Source organism: Medicago sativa, chromosome 7 (genome assembly GCF_051527215.1).
Source record: "Medicago sativa cultivar Bolivia chromosome 7, Bolivia_mono, whole genome shotgun sequence".
Lineage (NCBI taxonomy): Eukaryota > Viridiplantae > Streptophyta > Magnoliopsida > Fabales > Fabaceae > Medicago > Medicago sativa.
Window position 1 is genome coordinate 30221936 of NC_140755.1, and position 25656 is coordinate 30247591.

Sequence of the window (25656 nt, forward strand, 5' to 3'; positions counted from 1 at the left end):
TTTAATTTGCTTGAGTGTTGTAGATGAGAGTAGACTGATGAATTGACCTCTTTGTAGATAGAAACAAGGTATGAGACACGAACTAGAAATTATGAATGCAAAATGATGAATGATATGTTAATGCAAAAAGGTGGAATTTTTTTTTTGAGGGACTTATTGAAGCTAATTGCAAACATTGTAGAGGACCATGGTTTCATTTGGAAATTGTAAAGATATCGTAATCGGTTCCTTTTTCAAAAGGTAAGAACGAAACCAAGGACAAAGTTCTTTAACAAAAGCAAAAGCTTAGTTAAGATTTTTGAAATTGTATTGCTTGGTGTTCATTCTTACAAGGTCCATTCCTTTGATGTTTACAAAAAGCTTGGCTAAATCCTTCAATATTTTTTTTAAATTGATGAAAAAAGGTTTATGGATGAATGCATGTATGCATGATTATGCAAGGAAAACATGATGAGGTTTTGATGAGTCATTAATTAGTCTATTTTAATGCATTATTTAGTTTAGTTTTAATAAGATTTGATTTTATTTTATTGCATATTTATTTCCTTTTTGAATCATTTACTACAAATTGCTTTTTATTATATTTTAGGAACGAATATATGGTGGAAGGTGTCTTGGAGCAAAAGAAAGAGGACTGGAGCAAATACAGTGCGAAAATACGAAGATACGGAACAAAAATATGTTCCCACCAAGTCAGAAGCTTGGCACGGCCAGTGCCAACATGTGGCACGACCGTGCCACCTCCAGAAGCCACTTTTGCTGCTTTTCTTCAAGCCCAAGTTACCCTGTTGCAGCTTTACTGTTTTGCCCTTTTAGTTGCTTAGTTTCTAAGTCGATTGTAAAGCTATAAATAGAGTAGCTCTCCACCATAAACATTCACCTTTGAATTGAGAATTTATTTAGTTACTATTATTTCAATAAAGTCCTTTATTTCTATTTACTTTCTTTCGCCATTTATTTTATTGTCTTCTCTCTTGTTCCCCCATGTCTACGATGAACATGAGTGAGTAGACTTCTTTGTCTTGGGATTGTTGGGAAGTCTAATGACATAATCCTAACGAACCAAGCTTTAACCCTAATTCTATGTAACTGTAATTTCTAATTTAGATTCACCGTTTTAACATGAATTAACCATTATCAAACTGTGGAAGCGAAAGCGGAGGGTTTGATAATCGTTAATCCATTATCCCAAACATCAATTCATAAAGCGAGAGCGGAGCTTTGATGTTGGAACAAGTGAATCTAGACAATAATTGCAAAGGCAGCGAAATAGTCTTTGCAATTATTGAGACACAAGTAGTTTCAATCCTTATAAGCATCTTCTAGTAATCAAGTCAGCGAAATAGGCTTGGTTACTAGAAGTAAACTCTCACCAGACTTTCATCGGAAAGGCGAGGGGCTAAAGGGAAACCGGTCTTAGGAAATTACGGTGTAAACCATGGAATTAGAAGTTAAAGCCTTGTCTAGTGAAAGATTTGTTATTATGACAAACCAATAATCCCAAGGCTCTTTATTATTATTGTTATTTACCTTCAGCAATCAAACCTCCTTTTATCAAACTTTCTTCTCCTCTAATCATTCTTTAAAGGTTAATTAAGTTGAACAACTCCCTAGCAGAACGATACTCTTTCTTACTACTATTACTTCGATAGGCCGTGCACTTGGGGTTTGGCCCTATCAGGTTTAAGGTATACAAAGTTGGAGCTTAAGGATAACAACGCCATTTGGTAAGGACTAGGGTTTCCAGTTGCACTTGTAACAAGGGTTCTACCAAGGTTCCCAAAGTTTTCAACCACTTCCGAATATTTGTTAGGTGACGAGAGTACTCTCATTCCAACAATATTCGTAGGTTAGTCTCGTTTGGGTGTAGTATCGCGTGTCAACCAATACGAGAGTACTCTCGACTAGCCACCGCACTACGTCCTAAAAGGCCAAGATGGGTTAAAAGTGACTAAAGGTTCTCAACTTCGACGGTCACTTGAAAGTAACATGCCATACGCGAGTACTCACGTTGACAAACGTATACCTCCAAGATCCCTCCATTGAGTGGGTTATCACATGTACCAATACCGAAGAGTACTCTTGGCATGGAAACTATGATTATACCCGATCCTATCTTAAGTTCCCTCAAGCTCGGGTATAGAGCTTATCTCACCACTCCCGTAACAAGATAAAAAATATTTACAAACTATAAACAAATAATAAAGCACAAAAATAAAGGAAGAAAGGTGGGTTTAACCCGCGTAGGATTTAAGTCCCCAGTGAAGTCGCCATTTTGTCGACCATGATTTTTGATCTTTATTCGTGGGAAGGGAAAAGATGAATTAAAATTCTTATTTTTGGATCCGGGGGTCGGTTACGATTGGGGAAGGTGTTAGGCACCTGCATCGTCCACGGTACTCCGTGGTAACCTCTTTCCTAACTTTATCTTGTGCTAAATTCATTTATTTATTTGAAAATGTTTACTTAAAGCCTAAGTGAAAGAATGGAGGGAGAAGAAGTATGATTGATTATTTTTTTATTTGATTGATTTGGAAGGAATAAATCCTTTGCCTACGTACCCTAAAAAGGGATCAAAACCACCGTAGTTCTCTCTCAAAAATATTTTTTGTGGGTTAGGTTGATTTTAATTTGTTTTGAAAAATGGTTTTAAGAAGGGTTGCGAGACCTCAAGGTATAGAAGAATAAAATGGTGTGAAGTTGGTCAATTTTAATTAAGAAATTTAGTCTAAGTTTAATTAGGATTCATTAGAAATTTGATTAAGAAAATAAAAAGGAAAAACAACTTGGATTTGGATCCAAGGTTTATTAAGAAAATATTTTGACTTTTTGCTTATTTGATTTTTTTGAGATAAAAAGATTTTTCTAAACTAACGGAAAACTAGCGTAACGATGCGAAAAATAAAGCGAGCATAAAGCGATAAATAAAGTGGTATAGTGTCGGTGTGTGCAATTACTACGCTATTACATACCATCCTAGATGCATTCTAAGGGAAATAAAAAGCACGAAAATAAATTACATCAATACCTAAAATACACACTAATATTATGAAATTTAAGTAAATTGCAAGAATAAAAATGCATGAGATGATAAGGAATTTAAAAGCATTGTATGGATTATCAAAAAGAAAGCATGATGTCAAAATATCAAAGCAAGACACAAAATAAAAAATTAAAGCAAAAATAACACAAGGCATTGTGGAGTAAAAAAGCAATTAAAATGCATGAAATAATGTTTTAAAATATTGAAGCAAAATAAAATAAGAAAACCATGGAGATTAAAGCACAAAAAAACATGGAACAAAATCACAAAAATGAGTTAAGAATGCGTGAATTAAAAATGGAATAATAAAGCACACAATAAAAAACAGTATGTAAATGATTAAATCAAAGTATGAAATTTTGAAGAGTTGAAGAAAATAAAGTTTAAGTGACAAGAGGTGCAAAACACAAAAAACAGTGGTGAAATAAGTAGGACAGTAAAGCTCTAAACACAAATTTGGGCCCAGCCACAAAAATCCAGGCCGGTTCGGGTCACAAAGTCCCTGGATGGGTCGAACCAGACCAAAAGGGGCGGGTCACTACTTGGCTCAGGCAGGATCGATCTGGACCTTTGGATAAATCAAGGGGTCCAGATCTGATTCCAGAAGAGATCATCATAGCTACATGATCTAAATCAACAGGTTTAACATACAAGGGAGCATGATAAAAGATAGGCGAGCGCACACTAGATAAACAGACAGGAAGGAGGTATAAAAGGAGTGCTGTTCACGTTTTCTTCATTTTTACAAAGAAGAACTTCTCACTAAAAAACAGTTTTGCTCACTTCTCTCTCTAAAAAACACAGTACCGCCCTCAACCTTCTTCTCCGACGAGATTGCTCATTCCGGCGCGGTGGCCGGTGGTGGCACCACCGCGCCGGAGTTCAAACATTCTCCGTTTTCAATTTTTTTTACATATCCGAAAATCCTTTTTCTTCTAAATAACGAATTCAGCTTCAAAACTTCCAAAACACATCACAAACATCCTAGATCTAACATTGAAGTTACGAATTTTTTTAGACAAAAGAGATGAACAATAACAACAACAAAACGAACGGGTCCGTTACCTCTTTAGATCGGTTTAAGATCAGGAGAATAATCTTCAGAGAATGGAAAACTTCGATTCTGGCTCTGTATCGATTTCGCTTGCCTTAGCTCAAACTTGCTTCATTTCAAATTCGAATCCGGTTACTGTTTGTTCCTTCTGCTTCTTCATAATTCCGATTCCAATCTACTCCTCTTGATGCTCGGTTTGGACGTGTTGTTGTTTGAATTCGAGCCTAGCCTTGCTTACCTTCTTCTACCTTGCTTTGATTCGGTTGTGAATTTGTTGGTGTATGGCGAGATTTGCTACAGTTGTTATTGTGGTTCGATGATGATGATGTTTGGGTTGAAGGATAGTGAGTTCACGTGATGACTTTTGATTGTATTATCGTGAAGTTGTGTTGCTTTGAGAGAAATTAGAAAACGTGATTATGATTGCCATAGAAGAAATTTGTGGTTCCTGTGATTCGAAATTCATTGTGTGTTCTTGAAAGTTTTGAGAGAAAAGAGAGTATTGATCTATTTTTTAGGTATGCCGTTTTTGGATTGTGTTTTTGTGAGAGTTTGTGCAGCCTCCTTTTGTGCCAATGATTGGCACTATAAATAGTGCAGAATTAGGTAATGAGACTGATGAGTGGATTGGACTAAAATACCCCTTAAGGAGTCTTGGAGAAAAAGAAAAGGTTTAGATGCTTTTTGGACCACTAGAAAAGTGCCACCTGTGCAAGACTAATACAAAAGACTTTTGGACAAAAGTTAGAGCAAATAATAATAATGCTAATAATAAAAGTAAATCAGAATAATAATAATAATAAAACAAAAACAAAAATTAAAAACAAAAATGTTTAAAAAATTTAAATGAATTTAAAAGATAAGATAAAAACACTAATAACCCAAATAAGATAAAGGAAAATAATAAAAGTAAAATAATGACAGTAAACTTAAGATACTTCTTTGCCGAAATTCTGTCTGAGACGATGAAATTACTCGGCGTTAAAGATACGCACAAAAATGGGTAAAAACAGAGAAAGGTGGTCAAAATTTGGGGTATGGCAATGTTGATTTGAGTTGATTGAAGTTGTTCAGAATCGTCGTACCCTAAATTGCACATCATAACAATCAATTCAATAATAAAGGAATATCGTCGTACCTCTTTTACAATTCTATGTAAATGTCAGTCTTGAAGCAAAATAGTCCAATGCTTCAGCGGCGCTGTTCCACTCCACTTTTTATCAAAATGGTGATAGCAATCACTTTTTATAAGGGGCATAAGGATAGGTTAAATTTAGGGTAAGATTTTGTTTTATATAAATTTAGGGTAAAAAAGACCTTAAAGTTAACAAAATGATGGGTTGGAATTTTTTTACCAAATAACATTTCCTGAAACATTTTTCATTTTGGGGCATTTTCTAAAAGTAGTAATTTACTAGTGTTTTTGGTAAACAATAAAACTAGTTTTGATTAATAACTTGCAGGATCAAACTACAAATCTTAGGACATGTTGTACAATCTTTTTCTAGAAAATGTTTAAATGTTCATCATATTCATGAGTTTATCTATGAACAAGATGAAGAAAACTGTTTTGTGTAAATATAATTGTCTTTCGATGGGAAATGATCAAGGCTTAAAACATAAAAGACTTACAGATTAAACGGAAAAGTTAAAAACTTACAGAAAAGTAATTGGCATTGCATGAAATTAAAGTGGTTCACAAGATCATTTTACATACATTCTGTTACTATAATTTTGCTCTACGCTTGGGTACTCTGAGTTTTGAAGAACTAATTAGACCAACGTCTATAAACCAAATCTCTTCGACAGCAGCAACATGCTTTCCATGTGTCTGGCCCTTTGAACTGGCCCTTTTAGACAAGATTTGAAAACCTCTTTATTCAAAACCTTTTTCCTATCAAAATCTTTGTCTGTCAAAGTCTTCATATCAGAACTGGACTTAGATAATTCTTGGAATTTTAACATCATCCTACCTGTCGAAATGCATAAAAACAAAATTTCAGGTTAACAAATTGCCCCCCAAAAATGTTAAATTCGATTGAAAATTATGAAATAGACATTAGACATTTTTGAAACTTTATATAGTATTCAAAAAAGAATGATGTCAATTTCATCATTAAAGCCATTTCAAAATCTGTCTTAATTGCGCCACCATTTCAAAACTGAAAAGTTAGTGGGGAAATCAAATGTCAGCTATCATAATTGCATGTCTCCATTATCCCAATTTTCGACCACGTGGCAGCATCCTAATGTATTAAAACCCAAAGGTTTTGTAACTTCTTCTCTTTTCAAAACACTATAAGAACCAAGCTTCATCTTCCTTCTTACTTTTCTGAAACCTTTCTCTCTCTGAAAGCACGTGCATAGACTCCATTGTTAAAGATTTAATTTTTTCCAAAACTCTTATAGATCTCACCAAAAACTTCTAATCTCCATTAATCTTCGTCAAACTTCCATTTTCGAATCAAGATGTCAACTTCAACAAGCAAAGCTGGAAAATCTGTGAAGAACGTGAAAGTGCCTATCGCGGAAAACATTGATGTTCTTCCCATGAAGAACAACCACGCCCAAGCTCCAGAACCCAACCTCGATGCAGAAAAAGCCAAGATCTGGAAATCTCAGGTACTTATTCCTTACACTGTTGCTGGTGAAAATTATGCGTTCCTAGGCCCTTATCCTGATCTTAGTGTAGATTCAACATAAATCTTTCTTGGTTGTAGGGTAGGTAAACCTAGAATTTTCGCTCCAATTCCATATATGATGGATTTTATGAAATTTCTATGCTTTTTGTGGTTTTCTTTTTCTCTGGTTTAACAGCCTGATCAGAATCTGAGGTACACATATTTCGATGCAGAGTCTGAGTGCAGCGGATAAGGTGCAAAACGCAAAGATAAAGAGATAGAGATAGAGAGAGAGAGAGAGAGAGAGAGAGAGAGAGAGAGAGAGAACAGACACAAAACTTCATACTGGTTCCTCCTACAATCCAGGAGTAGTCGAATCCCCTTGCACATCCAAGGGATTTCACTACAATCACACATGATTACAAATTGCTCAAGGGAACTTCCAAGAGACTTCTCTTTGCTCAAACACAACTGCAAAAGACTTATATGTTATAGGACTCTCCACCTAAAGACTTATGCGCAGGGACAACTCCAAGAGACTTCACTTTTCTTAAGCACAACTTATTAAGACTTCCCCTTAATCAATCACAATTGATTGAGACTCCTAGGTGCTCAAGGTTTCACCAAGAGACTTATATGCTCACGTACGCATGCGAGATACTTTCTAAAATATTTGCTCCAACTGCAAACAAGTTAATTTGTTCTTACACCGTTTTTAACAAAGATAGTCTAAACTGAACAAATGAACAAACTCTTTAGAATTTCTAAGACATGACTTGAAAAATAAATCCTAAGCGTTTTGCGCTATTAGATTTGAATTAGTAATGACACAGTAAAATAGCAGAGTCTTGTTACTTCTTCTTCAAGTCTTCAGTTCCTTTTATAGGTAGTGATTTGAGAGACGTTAGAGAAGTGTTCCAGCGCAAATAGAGTTGTTGAGAAGCCTTGATCAACAATGTTTAGTGGATGGTGGAGTTATGCAGAAACATGGAAATTTACCTTGAAGAATTCAAAGAAATTACAATATCAAACCTGTTCATACCTCATACTCGATTTTAGAATGTTGGTTTATTAACGAACCTTGTTTGCAACGAAGATACTGATCGTATCCTTAATACTCCTATTTTTGAACCTACTCATCATGTTAGAAGGGTAAGGAAGTCAGAGACAAATCAAATCAGTCTCATAAAACTTTTGGAAATTAGACGCAACTATGGAATCTTAAGGTGCCTACTAAAGTAAAGACTTTCCGTTGGAGATCGTGCAGAAATGCTCTTCCAACAAGAGTTAGACATCAAGAAAGAGGGGTAAACTGCACAAAACTTGTGTTTTATGCAAGACTGAGGATGAAGATGATATGCATCTATTCTTTTATTGTACAAAGAGCAGACAGTGCTGGCAGCAGATATGGTTGTGGAACCAAATTCAGTGAAAGGCTCAATTAAATCTCAACTTTGGGGTCACTATGTTTGAAACCTGCAGTTGCTAGATCCGAGTCAGTGAGTCAATTTGGCTTGCGTTAGGTGGTCTATTTAGAAATAGATAAACTATTTTAGTTGGAGGAATAAGGTTATGACTAGTGCAACAGTTTGTGACAGGTCTTAATCTCATAACTGATTAGCAAAACGCGCAAGAAAGCCGTAATAGAGCGGCTATACAACAACAACGTATTGACGACACAGTCTGGAGAAAGCCAGATGAAGTTTATTTCAAATGCAATGTTGATGCTGTGTTTTTCAAAGATAGAAACCAGGTTGCTATAGGATATGCATTATGGATGATCATGGGAGGTTAGTGAAAGCTAGAGCTAGCTCGTTAGCGCCACTCTTAGATGTTTCCGAGGAAGAGGCACTTGGTCTATTTGTTGGAACAAAATGTGTTTAACAATAAACCTTTGAGAGTTTTGATGATAACAAGGTATTAAAAATTGTCAATTGGATAAGCTAATATTTGTTCAAGTGTACATGACCATAGACAAAATTTGACATCTTAAATAGGTTCTGAATGAACAAAAGAGAGCTAAGGAATCAACAAAAAGGAAGCTTAAAGCGTCTGAAGAGAAGTGCTCCTGAAGTTAAAAGTGCTCCTGAAGACAAAGTGCTCCTGAAGTGATGACGTCATCAGAAGCAAGTTCATCAGAGGCATCTCATCAGAAGCTGAAGTTCATCAGGAGATGCAAGACTTAAAGCTTCAAGGGCTGTTCAATGGTTTTAAACTCATCTAAGCATTGCAGAAGACTGGAAATGTAAAGCAACGATCAATTTGAGAGGATTTGAAGGCATTGGATGCTTATCTTCAAAAAGCGTTGACAAAGTACAATTGTACGAAGTGTACAACCACTACCTCCACTACTTTGTTATTGTCTTTGCTACAAGACAAGAAAAACAGTTCTACCTACAACGATGTTCCTTCACAATGGGAATGAATTTGAAATTGATCCTTTATAGGACAACTACCATATCAGGCAAAAGATCATTGGTGATTGATCAAAGTTTCAAACGACTCTTTTTGATGTGCTGGCAATTTCACAACGTCTCTTTCACACCTCTATATAAAGGAGTGAAGACTTAGAGATTGGCAAGAGACTCAACAACAATTTACAAGTGCCAAAACTCTGCTGAAATTGTTCTGCATTCAAAGTTCACTTAGAATTTCTGTTTCAAAGTTCATATCTTGGAAATTCTAAAGTCTTAAGAGTATGTATCTGATTTGTATTGTGAACACCACTGATTGTATATCAAGTGTTCAACCTCAAACATTTTTCGCTATAATTCTGTTTGATTAGAAGTCTCTTGCAGTTGTGCTTGAGCAATAGAAGTCTCTTAATTGTGTTCAGGAGCATAGGAAGTCTCTTGCAGTTGTGCTTGAGCAATTTGAAGTCTCTTGCTAAGTTTAGCAGTGACCAGTTGTAATCAGATATTACATTATAGTGAACTCTCCTTGGAAGTGCACGGGGGACAGGACTACTTCCGGTTTGTGGAAGGAACCTGTATAATTGCTTTGTGTCTTCTCTCTCTCTCTCTCTCTCTCTCTCTCTCTCTCTCTCTGTTTTTATCCGCTGCAAGTTAGTCCTGAACATCACTTCTGAAGCAGTCTCTATCTGCTTTTGACCAAGTGTTTTCAGCTTAGGAGAAAACGAAGAAAAAGTTAACACAATTCAACCCCCCTTCTTATGTTTTTCTCACCTTCACTATTGTGTGCTATCAGATGGGCTAAAGAGCAGAATTTTAACAATGTTATTTTTGAGCTAGATTCTAAGAGGGTGGTGGATAGCTTCCATAGTACTAGGAATGATGTATCTGATCTAGGAGCTATTATCAGAGAATGTAGGAATACCTTCTCATCCTTTTTTACAAACTCAAGAGTAGATTTTATTAGGAGACAAGCAAATGAGGTTGCTCATAGACTTGCTAGGGCGGCCACATTTTATGCTTGTATCCACTATTTCATTGTATACTACTACAGAAATGACATTTCACATCAGTGGAAAACAACATTTCACATCGGGTCCCACCCGATGTAACTAAAGGTGATGTTGTATGTGAATAACATTTCACATCGGGTTGGAACCCGTTGTGAAAAGTTCTTTTCTACATCGGGCAGCCAATCACTGATGTGATATTCGATAATTTAAACTAAAGCGTACGGTTTCACATCAGTTGTACTATTGTAACTGATGTCAAATAAGTTTATTTCACATCAGGCAGAAGATTCACCGATGTGAATTTAAGTCATTCAAATTCATATTTCACATCAGGCAGAAGATTCCCACCGATGTGAATTTAAGTGATAATATATTATTATTGTGCAAAAGCTTACTACAGTACCAAATCTGCAACAAATTAGAACCCAAAGCAGATAAATATTTTAATTCAAACATACAATAACAATTGGAAAAAAAAATACAACTCTATCTATAATATGTAAACTTACCAAATTATACCATACAACCAAGTTTCTAATGGTGCTTAAATAAGAAGATAGAAAGACGTAACAGGACAGCAAACGAAAACTTAACAAAGGCCAACACAATCTATTATTGTGTGTTTTCAATAATAAAAAAGTTCACATTCTTGCTATTATAATTCATAACCTGGCGGAAAACCCAGAAACAACATATCTACAAATGCTTCTTCAGCCTAAATTCATAACCGTGCCGGTCTTATCCACTTCTCATGGCGTTTTGGTGCTGATTCTAAATTTGTTGGCTGGAAAAAAAAAAGGCAATGATTAGCAAGTTCTAAAAAGGCCGATGAATAAGACAATTATTAGAAGAAAAAATAAGACAATATTGATGAAAATGCGAGTACAAAATGATGACAATATAGTACTTTTTTGACTTAAATATAGATTTACTTTGTTAAGTTAGAGTCAACACTCATACATGTTGAGGTAAATTTCCTGACCTAAATATAGATTTACTACATTAAGTTATAGAGTCAACACTCAATACATGTTGAGTTTTACCTGCAGCTTGGTTATTCCGATACCACGAAGTCCGATTCTTCAGGATTTCCGCAACCCGTAAAGATTATGGTTGGTTTATCAGGCCAATGATGAACATTAGCCAAAAGAATTATCATACAGAAAATTAATTCAAAGCACTAATCCTTGTAGGTTCTTGACCCACTAGGCCACGTGCGCTTGCTGCCACACAGGGCTGGCAATGAACCGAACCAACTCGAACAAAGTTCAAGACTCGACTAGACAATTGATTCGTTGAAATTGATTCATGAACCAAATGAGCCGAATAATTTAACAATTACTAATTTAATTAACAATTTAACAATTATTAAAAAAAACAGTCTAACAATTGTAAAATAAAAAATAACCAAATCCAGCACGTACCAATAATCAATCTATAATAATAATAATAATAATAATAATAATAATAAAAAGTGAGTGATATGCATGTTGATACTTGTATACCAGCAACACGTAACTGCTCTACATATTAGTTTCGTTTAAGCTTGAAGCAAATTGTCCCACGTCAGTTATTTTAGAAAATAAAGTAGATGAAATAAAGTAGATGAATTAAAGTAGATGAATCAACTATTGAACTTACTCAATTCACTATTGAGCAAATCGGTTACCAAATGCAGCAAATCAATAAAGTAATGTGATTTATTTATCAAAGATATTTAGCAATTATCAATTAAAGATTGTAAAACCTCCTCATAATTTATCATATTTAAAATACAACTACTATAAGGAAAAATCCATGCATTTCAATCCATGATCATAAATTTTTCAAATAGACAAGCTTGGATCACACTTTTGCCCAATAATTAAAAGACATTTCCCCTAAAGAACAACCATACTTACTCTTTCAAAAATGAATCCTGGACCAACTGCTTCACAAAAAGTAGTGAGGCATTTCATAGCATGTGCCCGTGTCTTAATATCTGCTACACGTTCGCTTAATCCTACACAAATTGAAACAGAAATGTGGGTATCAAATCAGAATGACGTGATTATTGGTAAAATCAAAATAAAAAACAACAGTACCTACCCGAAAGACAAAGTACTACACACTTCTTCAGGAATTTAGTTGCTGTTGAAGCTATATGAGTGATAACTTCAATAACCTGCTGTTGAACCTGCTCAAGAATGACAAGAGCTATGTAAATTCTTGGACTACCCATGCTGTTTTGAGCTATAACTAATAATCTAAAATCATTCAAAATCCAAAAGGAAATACTTCTGAACCTGAACATTTTTCTCGCCCCAACCAGGCAAGGTGCACAGTAATCTAATCAATATTTCTACGGATTGGTCAAGGTTCTGTAAACCTTCAACTTGCTGTTTCAGCGAAGAAATAGCTGCAAAAATCAAAGATCAGTGGCCTTACCCATATGGCATTTAGAAAAAGACATTGAACGAAAAATCAGAAGATAAAGTTCTGAGAATGGATGAGACGCAGACCCAAATTCAACATTACTCAAAACAACAAAAATAGTTTACTTATAGATACCCTAGACGGCTAGACCTAAAATACATGTCAACAAAGAATATATTGAAGTAAATATGATAAATGCAAAAAACATTCTATTGTACTCCAACTTATAAAACATCTTTAAAGCCTAAAAAATGCCAAAATATACGAAGATCCATGTTACTTTCACACAATCATGAAATCATTATCTAGAAAGGCCTAAATTATAAATAATCAAAACACCTGAGAAAAATTATAGGAAAATGTAACAAGATCTACAAAAGCAAAGCATAAATTATCAAATTAGTATATGAGGGTGTAATGATGTTGGAGGTCAGATCCTCAACCAAGTTATCGATCCTACTTCCAACATCATTCCTCCTCCAATGTTTATAAAACAAAGTCACAAAACTGATTTGGTGATTTCCAACCTTCAAGACGCTCCTTCCACACATCACTTTTCAATAGTGTGATGGTATCAGACTGTAGAAGAGAACCTATTCGGCTTTCAATCTCTTCAAGACTCATCTCAGTGGGCTGCATGCATTTAGATACACAAAGGTTGTATAAACCGTCATTAGTTAATCACGTGATAAACTGTCGGAGCTGATTCAAATCAGAGAGACAGAACACAAACAAATATTATATTACCTCAACATCTTCGGGTGTTTCAATCGATTTTCCACTAAGCATACTTGCAGCCTGTGTTGCACGGGTGCGGGTACGGTACCCGGTACGGGTACGGGTGCAGGTACGGGATACGGCATTTCTCAAAAAACAAAGGTACGGGTACGTTAGGATAAAAAAAATTAATTTAAAATAACATAGCATGAGGAAATTATATTGCTTAACCGGCGGATTCAAACTTGTAATTCCAGTAGGAAAAGGAACTATTTGTACCGGATTTGCTTTTTCATTAGCAATTCTGTCAAGTTCTTTCATCTGAGCAAGATATTCATTCGTCACTTTTGGACAAATAGCTATCCCTTTTTCTTTTCTAGGAGCACATGACATCTTATTCTAAAATAAGAACCCTTGTATGATATATTGCAATAGTTGCAGTTCCAGGTTGCATTATTTCCTTTTCCTTCACATTTAATTTTAAATGAAAAACCTCATTTTCTCAAGAAAAAAACGGTTATGTGTACCCTGAGAGTACCACCGCCGTACCGTAACCTTGCCAAGGTTTAAAAACAAAATAAAAATATTGGTACATCATGGGTGCGTACAGTACGAGTACCATACGAGTACCAGTACCCGCGGAGTATCCGGTACGGGTACGTTTTGCAAATTGGAGTACCCGTGCTTCAGAGCTTGCAGCACTTCTAACAGGTGCACCAGTCTGTATGTAAATCAAGGAATAATGATTGTACGTCTCCAAAGAAACCTTTACGCTTGTAAACTTCAACAATAATAAATTGTTCATTTTCTCTTTTTAGATTTCTCTTTTTAGAATGTTCCACAAATTCCTATACAACTAACTAGCATTTGTTTTCCCAAGCACTGTTAACAGCAAAGTCTCGCAATTCATTTTATTCATGGTACCAAGTTTTGAAGAGAGGGTGGTAACTAAAGAAAGGATGTTTGACAGAAGAATACTTTAAATAACATATTGAAAAACAAACATCTTGCATGTCAAAAAATAATCACCCAATACAATGCATTAAAGAAATGAAACTAAAACCCAGATTTATTAAACTAAAAGATAAAAGATACACACACCTCTGTAGATGACACACTTGCCCGTGTATTTTGCACAGAAACTGAAAGAGCATTATCAATTGTCAGCAAAACACCCCAACAAGTACTTTAAGTTTCGAAGCAAATAAATTAAATTACAATTAAAAATCAAGCCAATTACAGAAAAAGATAAACTCGAAAGCTTAAAACAAATTCCAGTCACACAAGATTTAGTGAAATTCATTTTCCAATGCCGCATACAATTTGACAAGAACTGTCTAACACATTTACAAGTACCTAATGTCAGATTGAGGAACACTTTGAAATGTGATGATCAGAATAATTTTAAGAACTTCATACTTGTTAATAACATCACTCCGTACGTAGGGATTAAAAGGCATTACAATAAAGGTCAATTTGTTCCACCTTCCAACTTGAGAAAGTGGTCCTAAGAAAAGTCACATGGTGATCAAAGGGACTAGGCCTTGTATACTCCAATAGCCCAAGGTTATTAGTAAGTGATACTCAATATGACTCTGAATCTCATCTCCCTATTTTGACAGAGAACTCAGCTACATCAGGTGGTGCATCATAGAACATATTTCAGGGGATGCAGGACAATATAGAGAGGAGCGATTACAAAGGTGCCGTATATATGCGGAACACCACAAAGGATAACCCAAAAACACCATTTGGTTAACCTTTGACCTCAAATTTGCAAGGTTGTCCTTGCGACTATTCGTCTCCTTCTCAGACCTGTTTATCAGTTGACAGAAACGTGAAATGCATTACATCACATGCCTTTGCAGCTCAAAAGAAGACACTAACCTTATATTGATAACATATTTTCTTATCAGTATTATCACAAAAGTTTCATAGTATAATCATAAGAAAATGGTAAGGGGATAGATATGGAGAATTCCACAAAACATTTTTCAAAATAAAAAGCATCATATTACTACAGGACATTGAGTTCAGGTCCTCATTGCACTGCTGTAATAGCACCATCCTTTCTTAATCAGGATAAACACCAGCTGAATACTCACTTTACACTTTACAGGGAGCTTTGACAAAAGGGATTGCAAGCTATCTAGTCGGGTCCCCAATATTGTGATCTTCCTTCTTATAGCAGATGCATGACGATGTGCAGGATGCAAACCTTCTCAACACCAGCACTGCAATATTTGTTATGTATGTCTATTTTCAAATATTAGCTAAAAAAACAATGTATTAGAAAACATATATTAGAGATACTAGATCAGACCCTTGTTTCAAAGCGTGGACAGTTGATAAAAATGTTGAAAGTAAGAAGCAAACAATACCTTAAATTACTCTTGTTTCTTGAACAAGAACCAATCATAGCAGAACAAGTAAATAAATTCCTCACAATCATTTCATCAAACACATTACGTGCCTTCTCCAAAATTCAATTTTCAGTAAGTAATGAATGAATTACCTATTTCCTCGAATGAAAAGCTCCTTGAATGAAAATCTCGTGATCACCATGCATAAGACTCTAAAACCTAAAACTCATAAATTAGATTAAACTCACAAATTAGGATCATGAAACTCAAATCAGAAACTCATCATCAAATTCTGTTGAATAAGAATGAAAGTAATCTAAAACATATAACTCATAAATTAGATCAAATTTAAAAATTAGGATCATGAAACTCACAAATCAGAAATTCAACATCAAATTCAGTTGAATTAGAATGAAAGTATCTAAAACCTAAAATTCAAAAATTAGATCAAATTCAGAAACTAGAAGCATGAAACTCACAAATCAGATAGTAAGATTCAGAGCTTTAAAGACCACGAGTTTGAACAAGTTTTGAGAGAACGCAACTTCGAGCTTTTTGAAGAACATCTATCTGAGCGAACCCAACTTTGAGCATTTCGAACAACTTCGATTTAAGGGAAGCTTAGCTTGAAGCTTTGCGGTGGTTGAGAGGTCAGATTAAGAGAAAATCAAAACATGTGAGTGAGAGAAATAAGAACATCGAGATTCACCTGATTCAGATTTCGACGAGTGAGTTCACATCGAGATTGAGTGAGTGATTCAGATTGAGATTCATGTTCAACAGATTGAGATTCAGATAGTGATTCAGGTTCGATTTTTAGGGTTCACTCGTTCGAGGTCCAGATTCGATTTTGGGGTTCAGTCGTTTGGGGATAAGGGTAAAAACGTCTCCAATTTCAGTTTGTTGTTCGATTTTGAGTGAAGAGGGAAAACCAAAACGTTTTTGTGAGTGATTGATTGAGTTTGGGAGGAGCAGGGTTTGAAGTTAGGTTTCTCTGCAGAGGAGTGAAGAGGGGAAAACGCGTATGTGTGAAAACGTGAAAGGGAAAGGCTAAATTGGAAAAGTGACATGTTTTTCCCCACAGGTATATGCGACTGATGTCAAAACAAGTTCATCAAAATTTCAAAAATGCCACCGCGTTTGCTTTTCCCTACAGGTGTTATTCCCACTGATGTGAAAAAGCTTCAGTTACAAATTTTCCCCTCAGTCATTTACTGCACCGATGTGAATACCCCGCCGTTTGACATTTCCCATCAGGTATTTGACCACTGATGTGGATGTCCTGTTGTGAAATGTGTTTTTTCTAGTAATATTACCTAATTGTAGTGAAAATGTTCTTATGAATGAAATAAATTAGTTATTTTCCCGTAAAAAAAAAAAGTTCAAATTTGAGTTTTGTAAAAAAAATGTTTAAATTTGACTAAATTGAGTACATTTTGATTTTTCTTATACCCAAAACCGTGGAGTTATTTCTCTATACATACAACGAAAGAGTAGTAATTAACAATTCTCCCTCTTTCTAAAAAAAGAAAAGTAATTAACAAAACTCCACCAAAAGAAACATTCAACAATAGTTAATGAGAATGATTAATGTCTGGTTAATAATGGTTAATAATGTATTTAGTCCAAATTTGGATCAAATGCATAAATTTATGTATATGGGTAAGAAGAATGCTCCCTCTGATTAGTCCAAGTAATGGTTAATGATGTATTTTGTCTAAATTAATGGTTATTAATGTCTGGTCAATAATGTATTTAGTCCAAATTAACAATACTCCCTCTAATTAATATATTTAAAAAGAAAACAAATTTATGCATTTGATCCAAATTTGGACTAAATATATTATTTTTTTCTTCTTTTTCTTATATATATATATATATATATTTCCAATCAAAAGAATTATAATTTTAAACTTAATAAAAGAACTATAAATTTTTAAAGTTATAAACTTTTCCTTTTGCCGGGATTTTTTTTTCTAAACTTTTCCATTCAATTTTTTTAATATATGAAAATAACTTTTTTCTCAAAAAAAAAAAATATATAAGAAAAAAAACCTTAAAATGACAATCATATATAAAAATGGAGAGCTCAATTCATTCAGGGGTTCACTAATTTTTTTTTAGGTTGTTAGATGCTAATACGTGACCATAGATGTTATCATCGATGGCCACATGATCATGAACTTAGATGGACGAATAAGAAGTTATTATTGAACCTTCGTATTCGTATAACATTAGGAATAAAAGAAACGATTTCAAAATTGATACGTATAAAAAATAAATTAGAAATTAAAACTAAAATTTACTATTTTTTAGGATGAGAAATTGAGAATATATCTGGCCTTAATTCAAATTAAATATTCTGTGACTAATTGATGAAGGTATAATTGAGAACTTTTAGGAGCACATTACATTTTATAGAAATAGATAGAACTCATGTTTATGCAATTGACCCAAATACAACTGGCCAATATCAATTATAATTAATTGCAATGAATGACACAGCAATATCTCACAACAAAGTAAACAAAAAATCATCAAATTAAAATGTGTGATTGTATCACAGCTCATCATTTCCATTCTTTCCATATCTGAATTTTGTTAGGTTTTCAGATGCAGCATAAAAGGTTGATGTTTCAGCACTTTTGATCAAATAGTTTAATATGATACTAATTACTTTAGAGGAAAAGCCAAATTTCTGAAGAACATACACAATGGAGTACTCTTCTGCTAAAATGGTAAAAGTAAAATACATATTATTCTATTTTTTATCATTTTTTTTAAACCAAATTTGTAATGTATGCTTTATGTTATTTTTTTCAGATCTGTGTTCTAAAAGTAAATTCAGATTGTGCAGGATGTAAAGAAAAGGTGATGAAGGTCTTGAAAAGAATTCATGGTATTTCTCTTTTCCAAATAACTTGTTTGAAATGCGAAATCAAAACTTGTATTTTTCTTTGTACTATGTGTTTTGGTATTTTAATTTCAATAAATCATATATATTTTCCATACAAAAAATACATGAATAAAGCATTTGATTTTGACTTTTTTACCTTACACTAAATTTCAGGGGTTTACAGTATAAGTATGGATGGAGATGAAGGGACTGTGAAAGTTAGTGGGAGAGTAAACCCTAATACCTTATTGAGTGTTCTTGAAACGAATGGAAAACATGCTAAAGTTAAGTATGTAAAGTTTGAAGGTGAAGTTGTTGAAAGAAATCCAAATTATTATGGTGAATATGATTATTATCCCTATGATTTTGGCATGGAATATTACTCATACCCACCACCATTGCCATTTCCTCCACCTCAAGTCTATCATCCTTCTCAACCACCTTCTTTTCCGCCACCACTGGTGCCATACCCTAACCCACCACTTCCTCCATTGGGATCATTCTGGGCGCAGCCTCAACATCAGCAGCCACCACGTCCACCACCTCCTATGAATGGTTATGGACCGCCTCCTCCCACATCATGTTTCCCACCTCAACATCAGCCGCCACCACCACCACCACCACCTCGAATGAATGGTAATCAACCTCCTGCTTCAACGTCATTTAGCCCACCTCAACATCTCCCGAAAGAAGAGACATCTTCTAAGAAAAAAAAATCACGCAAATTTTGTGTAATAATGTAGGTAGTAGAAATTGTTGCATGCCTTGTACATTGCAATGTCACAACATTTCCATTGTTTCCCACATTGTTTTTCTTTAGGTTCATCTAATCTAATAGATTTGATTTGGTTCCAATCAATATCAAATAAACAAAAATAAACTTCTATTCTTTTGATTTGAATTTTTAGATTTCACAGTTTTTTTTAATTCCGGTAAAATGTTGGCAAAACATTAATTACTATGATGTTTTGTATAGTATTTTGAAATTCTTAAATGTTGGTTTGAAATCAAATGATGTTCATCTAATCAGCTGGAGGATATAAAATTATAGTATCAAAAAATTGACATCATTGTGTTAAGTGCACCACAATTTTCTTATAATAAGATTTCCTATATTATTAAGTAAATTTTAAATTAATTATTTTTTCTTGTTGTTTGCTGATGGTTTTTTTTATTGTTTTGCTGGAGTTTTCCATTTGCTTTCCTTTGATTACAGGGGCTATTTTTTGGTTTTATCACTTCTGTTGCATCTTTTTTTTATAAGCAAAATTTATTAGTGATAAGCAAACTAGCACAAGATGTGCAAAGCCGCCCCAAAATTGCGAACAAAGTTACCGAGAAAATTTTCAACCATACAGTGTGAAACAAACACTTGAGAAACCTACCAAATAACAAAAATAGCCTATTTAATATGTTTCAATGTGTACTAGCTAATGCTGCACCAATGGACAAAAATGCTTCCATTAATCACCATAGTAACATTTTGAGATTTCAATTTTATCAAAGACATGTCCTGCCACACCTTCATATGATTACTTTAAAAAAAAAAAAAAAAAACACTTTATGCAACTCCATCTCAAGCTGCTCCTTTCTAACTCACCACCATCTGAGATAAGAAATAATCACTATCCATACTAGAATTCTAACAGCAGAAACTCTAACTTCTTCATCTCATCAAATGACAGTGACAAGTCTAGAACCATGAAACTCAAATGCATTGAAGACAAGGTGATAGGTGATGAATATCATTAATGTACTAAATTATCTACCTACTCCTATCTAAGAAACTAAAGATGATCCTGAAATTCTTCATTCCTTCGTTATGAGTACAATGCTTTTATAGCTAAATGCACACCCACAATAAGACAAATGCACCCTAACATACTCAATATTACTCTTTACGTTAGATCCTCTGAGTCATCATATGACTACTCCTTATTCCTTATTTTAAGTATCCTTTCAGTACTCCTTATTTTAAGTATCCTTTCAGAAGGGAGTGGATTAATCCACCAATATAAAAAATAGAGATTCTTATTTCTTCCTTCCCAAATAAACCATGACCATGACAATAGCTTTATCCATTCTACGGCCTATGAAATGTTGACAGTTTTTCCATTGAAGAGAATGTCATTACGCTCCAACCAAATGCACTGTGTAGATGTCATTATGCTTCTGTTGCATCTGATTAGGAGATGGGGTTAATGTTGGGTGGTTTGTTATGTTGTAAACGCCTCCAAGTGTTTGCTATATATTTGGCTTTCGGCTTGCTTGTTTATTGTGTAGGTGACTTGGTCTTTTGATGTATGTCTGCCTTAAGCCTTTGTATTTTCTCTGAGGTTTTCCTCTTCGATCCTTAAGCCAGTATATATATAAATTCATTTGTGTGTTTTACTAAGTTGCATTCTCTGCAACTTTTATATATATATATATATATATATATATATATATATATATATATATATATATATATATATATATATATATATATATATAGGAAGTTGCAGTAGACTTACGAGCATTGAAATTATACTCTATTATATTATAATAACATTACAATTTATTTAGAATATAGTATTTTGGTTTTATTCCCTAAACTCAGCAATGCATAAATAGACAGGCCACACCAAAAGAGATTCTCGCTTCATGGCTCCGCACATTCCCTGCCAATTCAATTCCCTCACTTCAATCATAACCCTAACCGTAGAGAATTGACTCAAACTTGAAGTTTGGGAATATGCCAAAATCGTAGCACGATTTTTGGAACAGTTTTGGACTTTTGATTCTTGAAAAATTGTAGCACGATTTTATGCTGAAGGGAAAAAAAGAAACGTATCTTCAACGTGATATCCGTTCCAAATTTATGAGTTATATTACTCTATAAATATAGACCTTGTATCAAACATGTAAACCTTGGTGTACCAAAAAAAAAACATGTAAACCTTGAGAGAGAGAGAGAGAGAGAGAGAGAGAGAGGGCTGAAAACAAGGGTTTAGAAACCAACAAGAAAACTAAGGTTTGTAGAGAATTCTCTTGGTAACAAACACTAGGGTTGGGATTGATTCACCTTGAGAACACTATTAGGATTGAGTCTCTTGGTCAGGCGAAGAGATTGAGAATTTGGGTAGAATTAGGTTTGAAGACTAATTCTTTTAACCCTTTTTGATATCTCTTTTGTAAAGTTACTCATCATTATAGTGGAATGGAGAACTGCTCTCTCCCCAGACTAGGTCAGTAATTGACCGAACTGGGTAAACAAATTTTGCGTGTTCTCTCTTTCTTCCGCTCGTTGTTTCCTAGTTTTACTTGTGTTTATAATTGTTACTCACGTTGATATTGGTTGCTTGATTACTTTGCTCCAAACATCAAGTATTTTATTGGTGTGATTTTTCATCGAATTCACAACAATTGGCACTCACCGTGGGGCAATGATCAAATCGATAATCAAGTACCATGGGTTCAAAGTGGGATATTGAGAAGTTTACTGGAGATAATGAATTTGGGCTATGTAAGTGTGAGAAAGCTTTGAAGGGTGAAGGTACGTTACTGGTCACCATGTCACAAGCGAAGAAGACCGAGATGGTGGACAAGGCCAGGAGTGCCATTGTCTTGTGCCTCGGGCATAAAGTTTTGAGAGATGTAGTGAAGGAACCAATAGCGGCATCGATGTGGTCAAAGTTGGAGTCTTTGTATATGACAAAGTCTTTGGCTCATAGGCAATTCCTAAAGCAACAACTATACTAATTCAAGATGGTGGAGTCAAAGGCCATCATGAAGCAACTTATGGAGTTCAACAAAATCCTTGATGACTTGGACAATATTGAGGTGCATCTTGAGGATGAAGATAAAACTATACTCTTGTTGTGTGTTCTACCGAGATCATTTGAATCTTTCAAGGATACCATGCTCTATAGCCAAAAAGGCACTGTCACATTGGAAGAAGTTCAACCGGCTTTGAGGACCAAGGAGTTGACTAAGTCCAAGGATTTGAGAGCTGATGAAAATGGTGAAGGCCTAGGTGTTTCAATAGGGAATGGTGGAGGTAGAGGTAACCGGGGAAAGAGTGGTAACAAGTCAAAGTTTAAGTGCTTTAACTGTAATAAGATGAGTCACTTCAAGAAGCATTGTCCGAAGAATAATGGTAACTCGGCACAAATTGTCTCTGAAGGTTATGAGGTTGCGGGTGCTTTAGTGGTGTCTTGTTGGGAGGATGAAGAAGGTGATGTTTCTCACCCTATGAATGATGACTTGTACAGCGGTGTTTGTTTGGAGAGATGTTAAGCACTCAACATCAACCTAGTGAGGTGGTGGGAAGAATACTCATGGTCAGTCTGAAGAGGCAGAGGTAAAAATACTCGTGATTAACCTTTGACGTGGAGTTGCAAGGTGAAAAGCATGGTGGGTGTACGCATTTTGAAGTTGAGGTAGAGAAAGCTTAGCTTGATGTGGAGTTGAACACACCGGGAATGGTACGACTATGGAGACCTTGGGTTTTATGTTATAGGTGTGAGCAAGGGAATTCTTCATGAAGACGGAAGGCATTCCAGAGTTGAAGAATGTATACCATGGCTTATGGGATTACCCTGAAAGACCATGGGTGATTGTATAAAAGGAGATCTTCAAGGAAGCGGTAAACGTCTCGTGGTTGAAGAGGGTTATGGTGTATACTTGTGGAACTACCTAAAATTCATAGTGTAGTTGGATGCAAAGATGGCCTTCAAAAAGGCGGAAGGCATTCTGATTGTTGAAGAGATTTGGGTGGAAACTTGTGGAGCTACATGGTGTTGTTGGAAGCAAGGGAAGATGAAGCATAGAGAGAGAAGCATGGTAGTTGATGGTTAAATGGTTAAATTGGCATCATCACCAATTTAGAGTCAAGGTGGACAATTGTTGAGAATAGAGTCAAAGTTGAAGTTTGGGAATCTGCCAAAATCGTAGCACGATTTAGAAAATCGTAGAACGATTTTTGGACCAGTTTTTGGACTTTTGATTCTAGAAAAATCGTAGCACGATTTTGTGTTGAAGGGAAATATAGACCTTTGTATCAGATGTAAACCTTGAGAGAGAGAGAGAGAGAGAGAGAGAGAGAGAGAGGGGGGGGCTGAAAACAAGGGTTTAGAAGCCAACAAACAAACAAGGGTTTGTAGAGAATTCTCGTGGCAACAAACACTATGGTTGAGATTGATTCACCTCGGAAAACACAATTACAATTGAGTCTCTTGGTCACAGGAAGATATTAGGACTTTGGGTAAAATTAGGTTTTAAGACTAACTCTTGTAACCCTTTTTGATATCTCTTTTGTAAAGTTACTCAACATTATAATGGAACGGATGACTGCTCTCTCCCCTAGACTAGGTCAGTATTGGATCGAACTGGGTAAACAAATTTCGTGTGTTCTCTCTTTTTTTCTCTCACTGTTTTCTACTTTTGCTTGTGTTCATAATTGTTACCCAAGTTGTTTTTGGTTGCTTTATTATTTTGCTCCACACATCAAGTATTTTATTGGTGTGATTTTTAACGAATACACAACATTATCAAACAAAGATTTATCTTGGTCTAGCGACCGACAACTTGTGGCCTTCATCTAGTCATGAAGAGTTTTTCCATTATAGTCACTTTTATTGATTCAAAAAGCTAGCGGTACAAGGAAAGGGTTAAGCATTAGAAGCTGCAAGGCAGAGGATCAACATCCTTTTCTTGTTCTCTCTAGAGTGTGTTTTTTCTATTGTTTTTTAATGATGTATGTTGCCATGTGTAGCTAAACCTCTTTGATTAGGGTTCCACGATGAACCCCTTCTTATTTGTTTGATTCTATTAATAAAGTTTTTATTCAGTTTATAATCTAAAGTTTGATTTAATTCGTATATGTCCGTTTTTATACCATATCTTAGATGGAGCCAGTTTGATCGACAACCCGAATTCCATTGGATCAAGGATATAGTGAATTGCTTAGTTTCTAAATTAATTGAATCTAAGTATGAATTTAGGGTTATAACTCGTCTTAAGGGAACCCCGCAATTGCAAATGATTGAACTACGGGGTTATTAAAATAAACTTCCACCGCTTCATCATAGAGTTATGTTCTACTTTCTTAAATCCAAACATAAGGCAAATTATAAACGAATAATTACTTGATTTAATTTTCAACAAACAAGAATGGTGGAATCAAGGATTCCATAATCGTTGTTACATTCTGAATCACAAGAACCTAATCTTGCATTGATCAAGACAGTTAAAACCCTGCAACCACTATTAATCTTCTCTTTTATTTCCTTTTCTAATAAATTCTGCTAATTAGTGAGTTGAACAACATCCATGTCGAGACAATAACTTGCTATTTTTTTACTTAATATGATTGGATGCACTTGCCTATTTCGTCCATCAGGTACATTTCTCAATCATCACATGTACAAAATCCGGTTCCGAATTCTAGAAATAAAAATTTTGTCTTTGTACACCTCGCTATCGTAGGAAATTTGCAAAACTCTATTTTTATACAATCATCTTTTGTTTTACATCTCCAACCTGTTGGAATGAAAAAAGAGAATAAAACAATGTTACTAAAATGGAATAAAGTATCATGTATGAAATACCTAAGGAAATTCAAAAAGGTTTAAAATGGCTTACCTTCAACACTCATTGTAATAAAAAAAAGGGAAATAAAGATAATTATAACATAAATATATTTGCCAATTTCAGCCATATTTTCTCCCTTGTGCATTCAAGAAATAAAATGTGGTTTTATCGCTTTATAATTTATAAACTATATCATCTCCTTATATACATAAAATAACTTTTAGAGGTTATCGAGTTTTAGGAAATTGTCTCTTAAGTACATTAAAGTGTTGTGTTTCTCCTTTCGTACGCTTGTAAAGCTCAACATCTCCTAAAACGAGAATAATTATTAAATGCCTATAAATTACATAAAAGTAATGTGTTTTTCACTTTGACACACTTGGTGAAAAGCTCGCGTGAAAACTTTACCATTCATAAGAAATCGTTCTTATTTTACCATATTTCCAATATTTTCTAACCTTTCACATGAGAGAAAAGAAAAAGTACAAGAGGTATAATATTGTTCGATTTCATGTGATTCCTAGGCTATTGTATAGTTATCGTTGTTATA

General features: G+C 34.7%; 2 protein-coding genes and 1 long non-coding RNA gene across 15 annotated transcripts; 1 reads left to right on the forward strand and 2 right to left on the reverse strand.

The window, feature by feature from the left end:
- Window positions 1-10582: 10582 nt before the first annotated feature.
- Window positions 10583-16698, reverse strand: LOC146905515 (protein MOR1-like). 13 transcript variants are annotated; one of them, XM_085722405.1, is made up of 12 exons: window positions 16347-16696; window positions 16117-16269; window positions 15380-15856; window positions 14631-15089; window positions 14376-14416; window positions 13305-13995; window positions 13085-13190; window positions 12428-12540; window positions 12231-12318; window positions 12042-12144; window positions 11172-11238; window positions 10583-10926 (listed from the first exon to the last, which is right to left on the reverse strand). In XM_085722405.1, the coding sequence occupies exons 6-12, from the start codon at window positions 13665-13667 to the stop codon at window positions 10864-10866; spliced, it is 903 nt and encodes a 300-aa protein (XP_085578531.1). In that variant the 5' UTR covers window positions 13668-13995; window positions 14376-14416; window positions 14631-15089; window positions 15380-15856; window positions 16117-16269; window positions 16347-16696; the 3' UTR covers window positions 10583-10863. The 13 variants fall into 13 exon arrangements, with proteins under 13 accessions (XP_085578531.1, XP_085578535.1, XP_085578534.1 ...); XM_085722409.1 differs by having other exon boundaries at window positions 15380-15492; window positions 15790-15856; window positions 16117-16696; XM_085722408.1 differs by having other exon boundaries at window positions 15380-15508; window positions 15790-15856; window positions 16117-16696.
- A 1653-nt stretch (window positions 16699-18351) lies between these two features.
- On the forward strand, window positions 18352-19276 carry LOC146905516 (uncharacterized). The gene is made up of 4 exons (XM_085728563.1): window positions 18352-18375; window positions 18461-18536; window positions 18708-19130; window positions 19212-19276. Exons 1-4 carry the CDS (start codon window positions 18352-18354, stop codon window positions 19274-19276), a joined length of 588 nt encoding a protein of 195 aa, XP_085584689.1.
- Window positions 19277-24643: 5367 nt separating this feature from the next.
- Window positions 24644-25295, reverse strand: LOC146905517 (uncharacterized). Its single transcript, XR_015019641.1, has 2 exons — window positions 25158-25295; window positions 24644-25055 (listed from the first exon to the last, which is right to left on the reverse strand). It is a non-coding gene; the product is annotated as an uncharacterized LOC146905517 (long non-coding RNA).
- Between the last annotated feature and the right edge of the window lie 361 nt (window positions 25296-25656).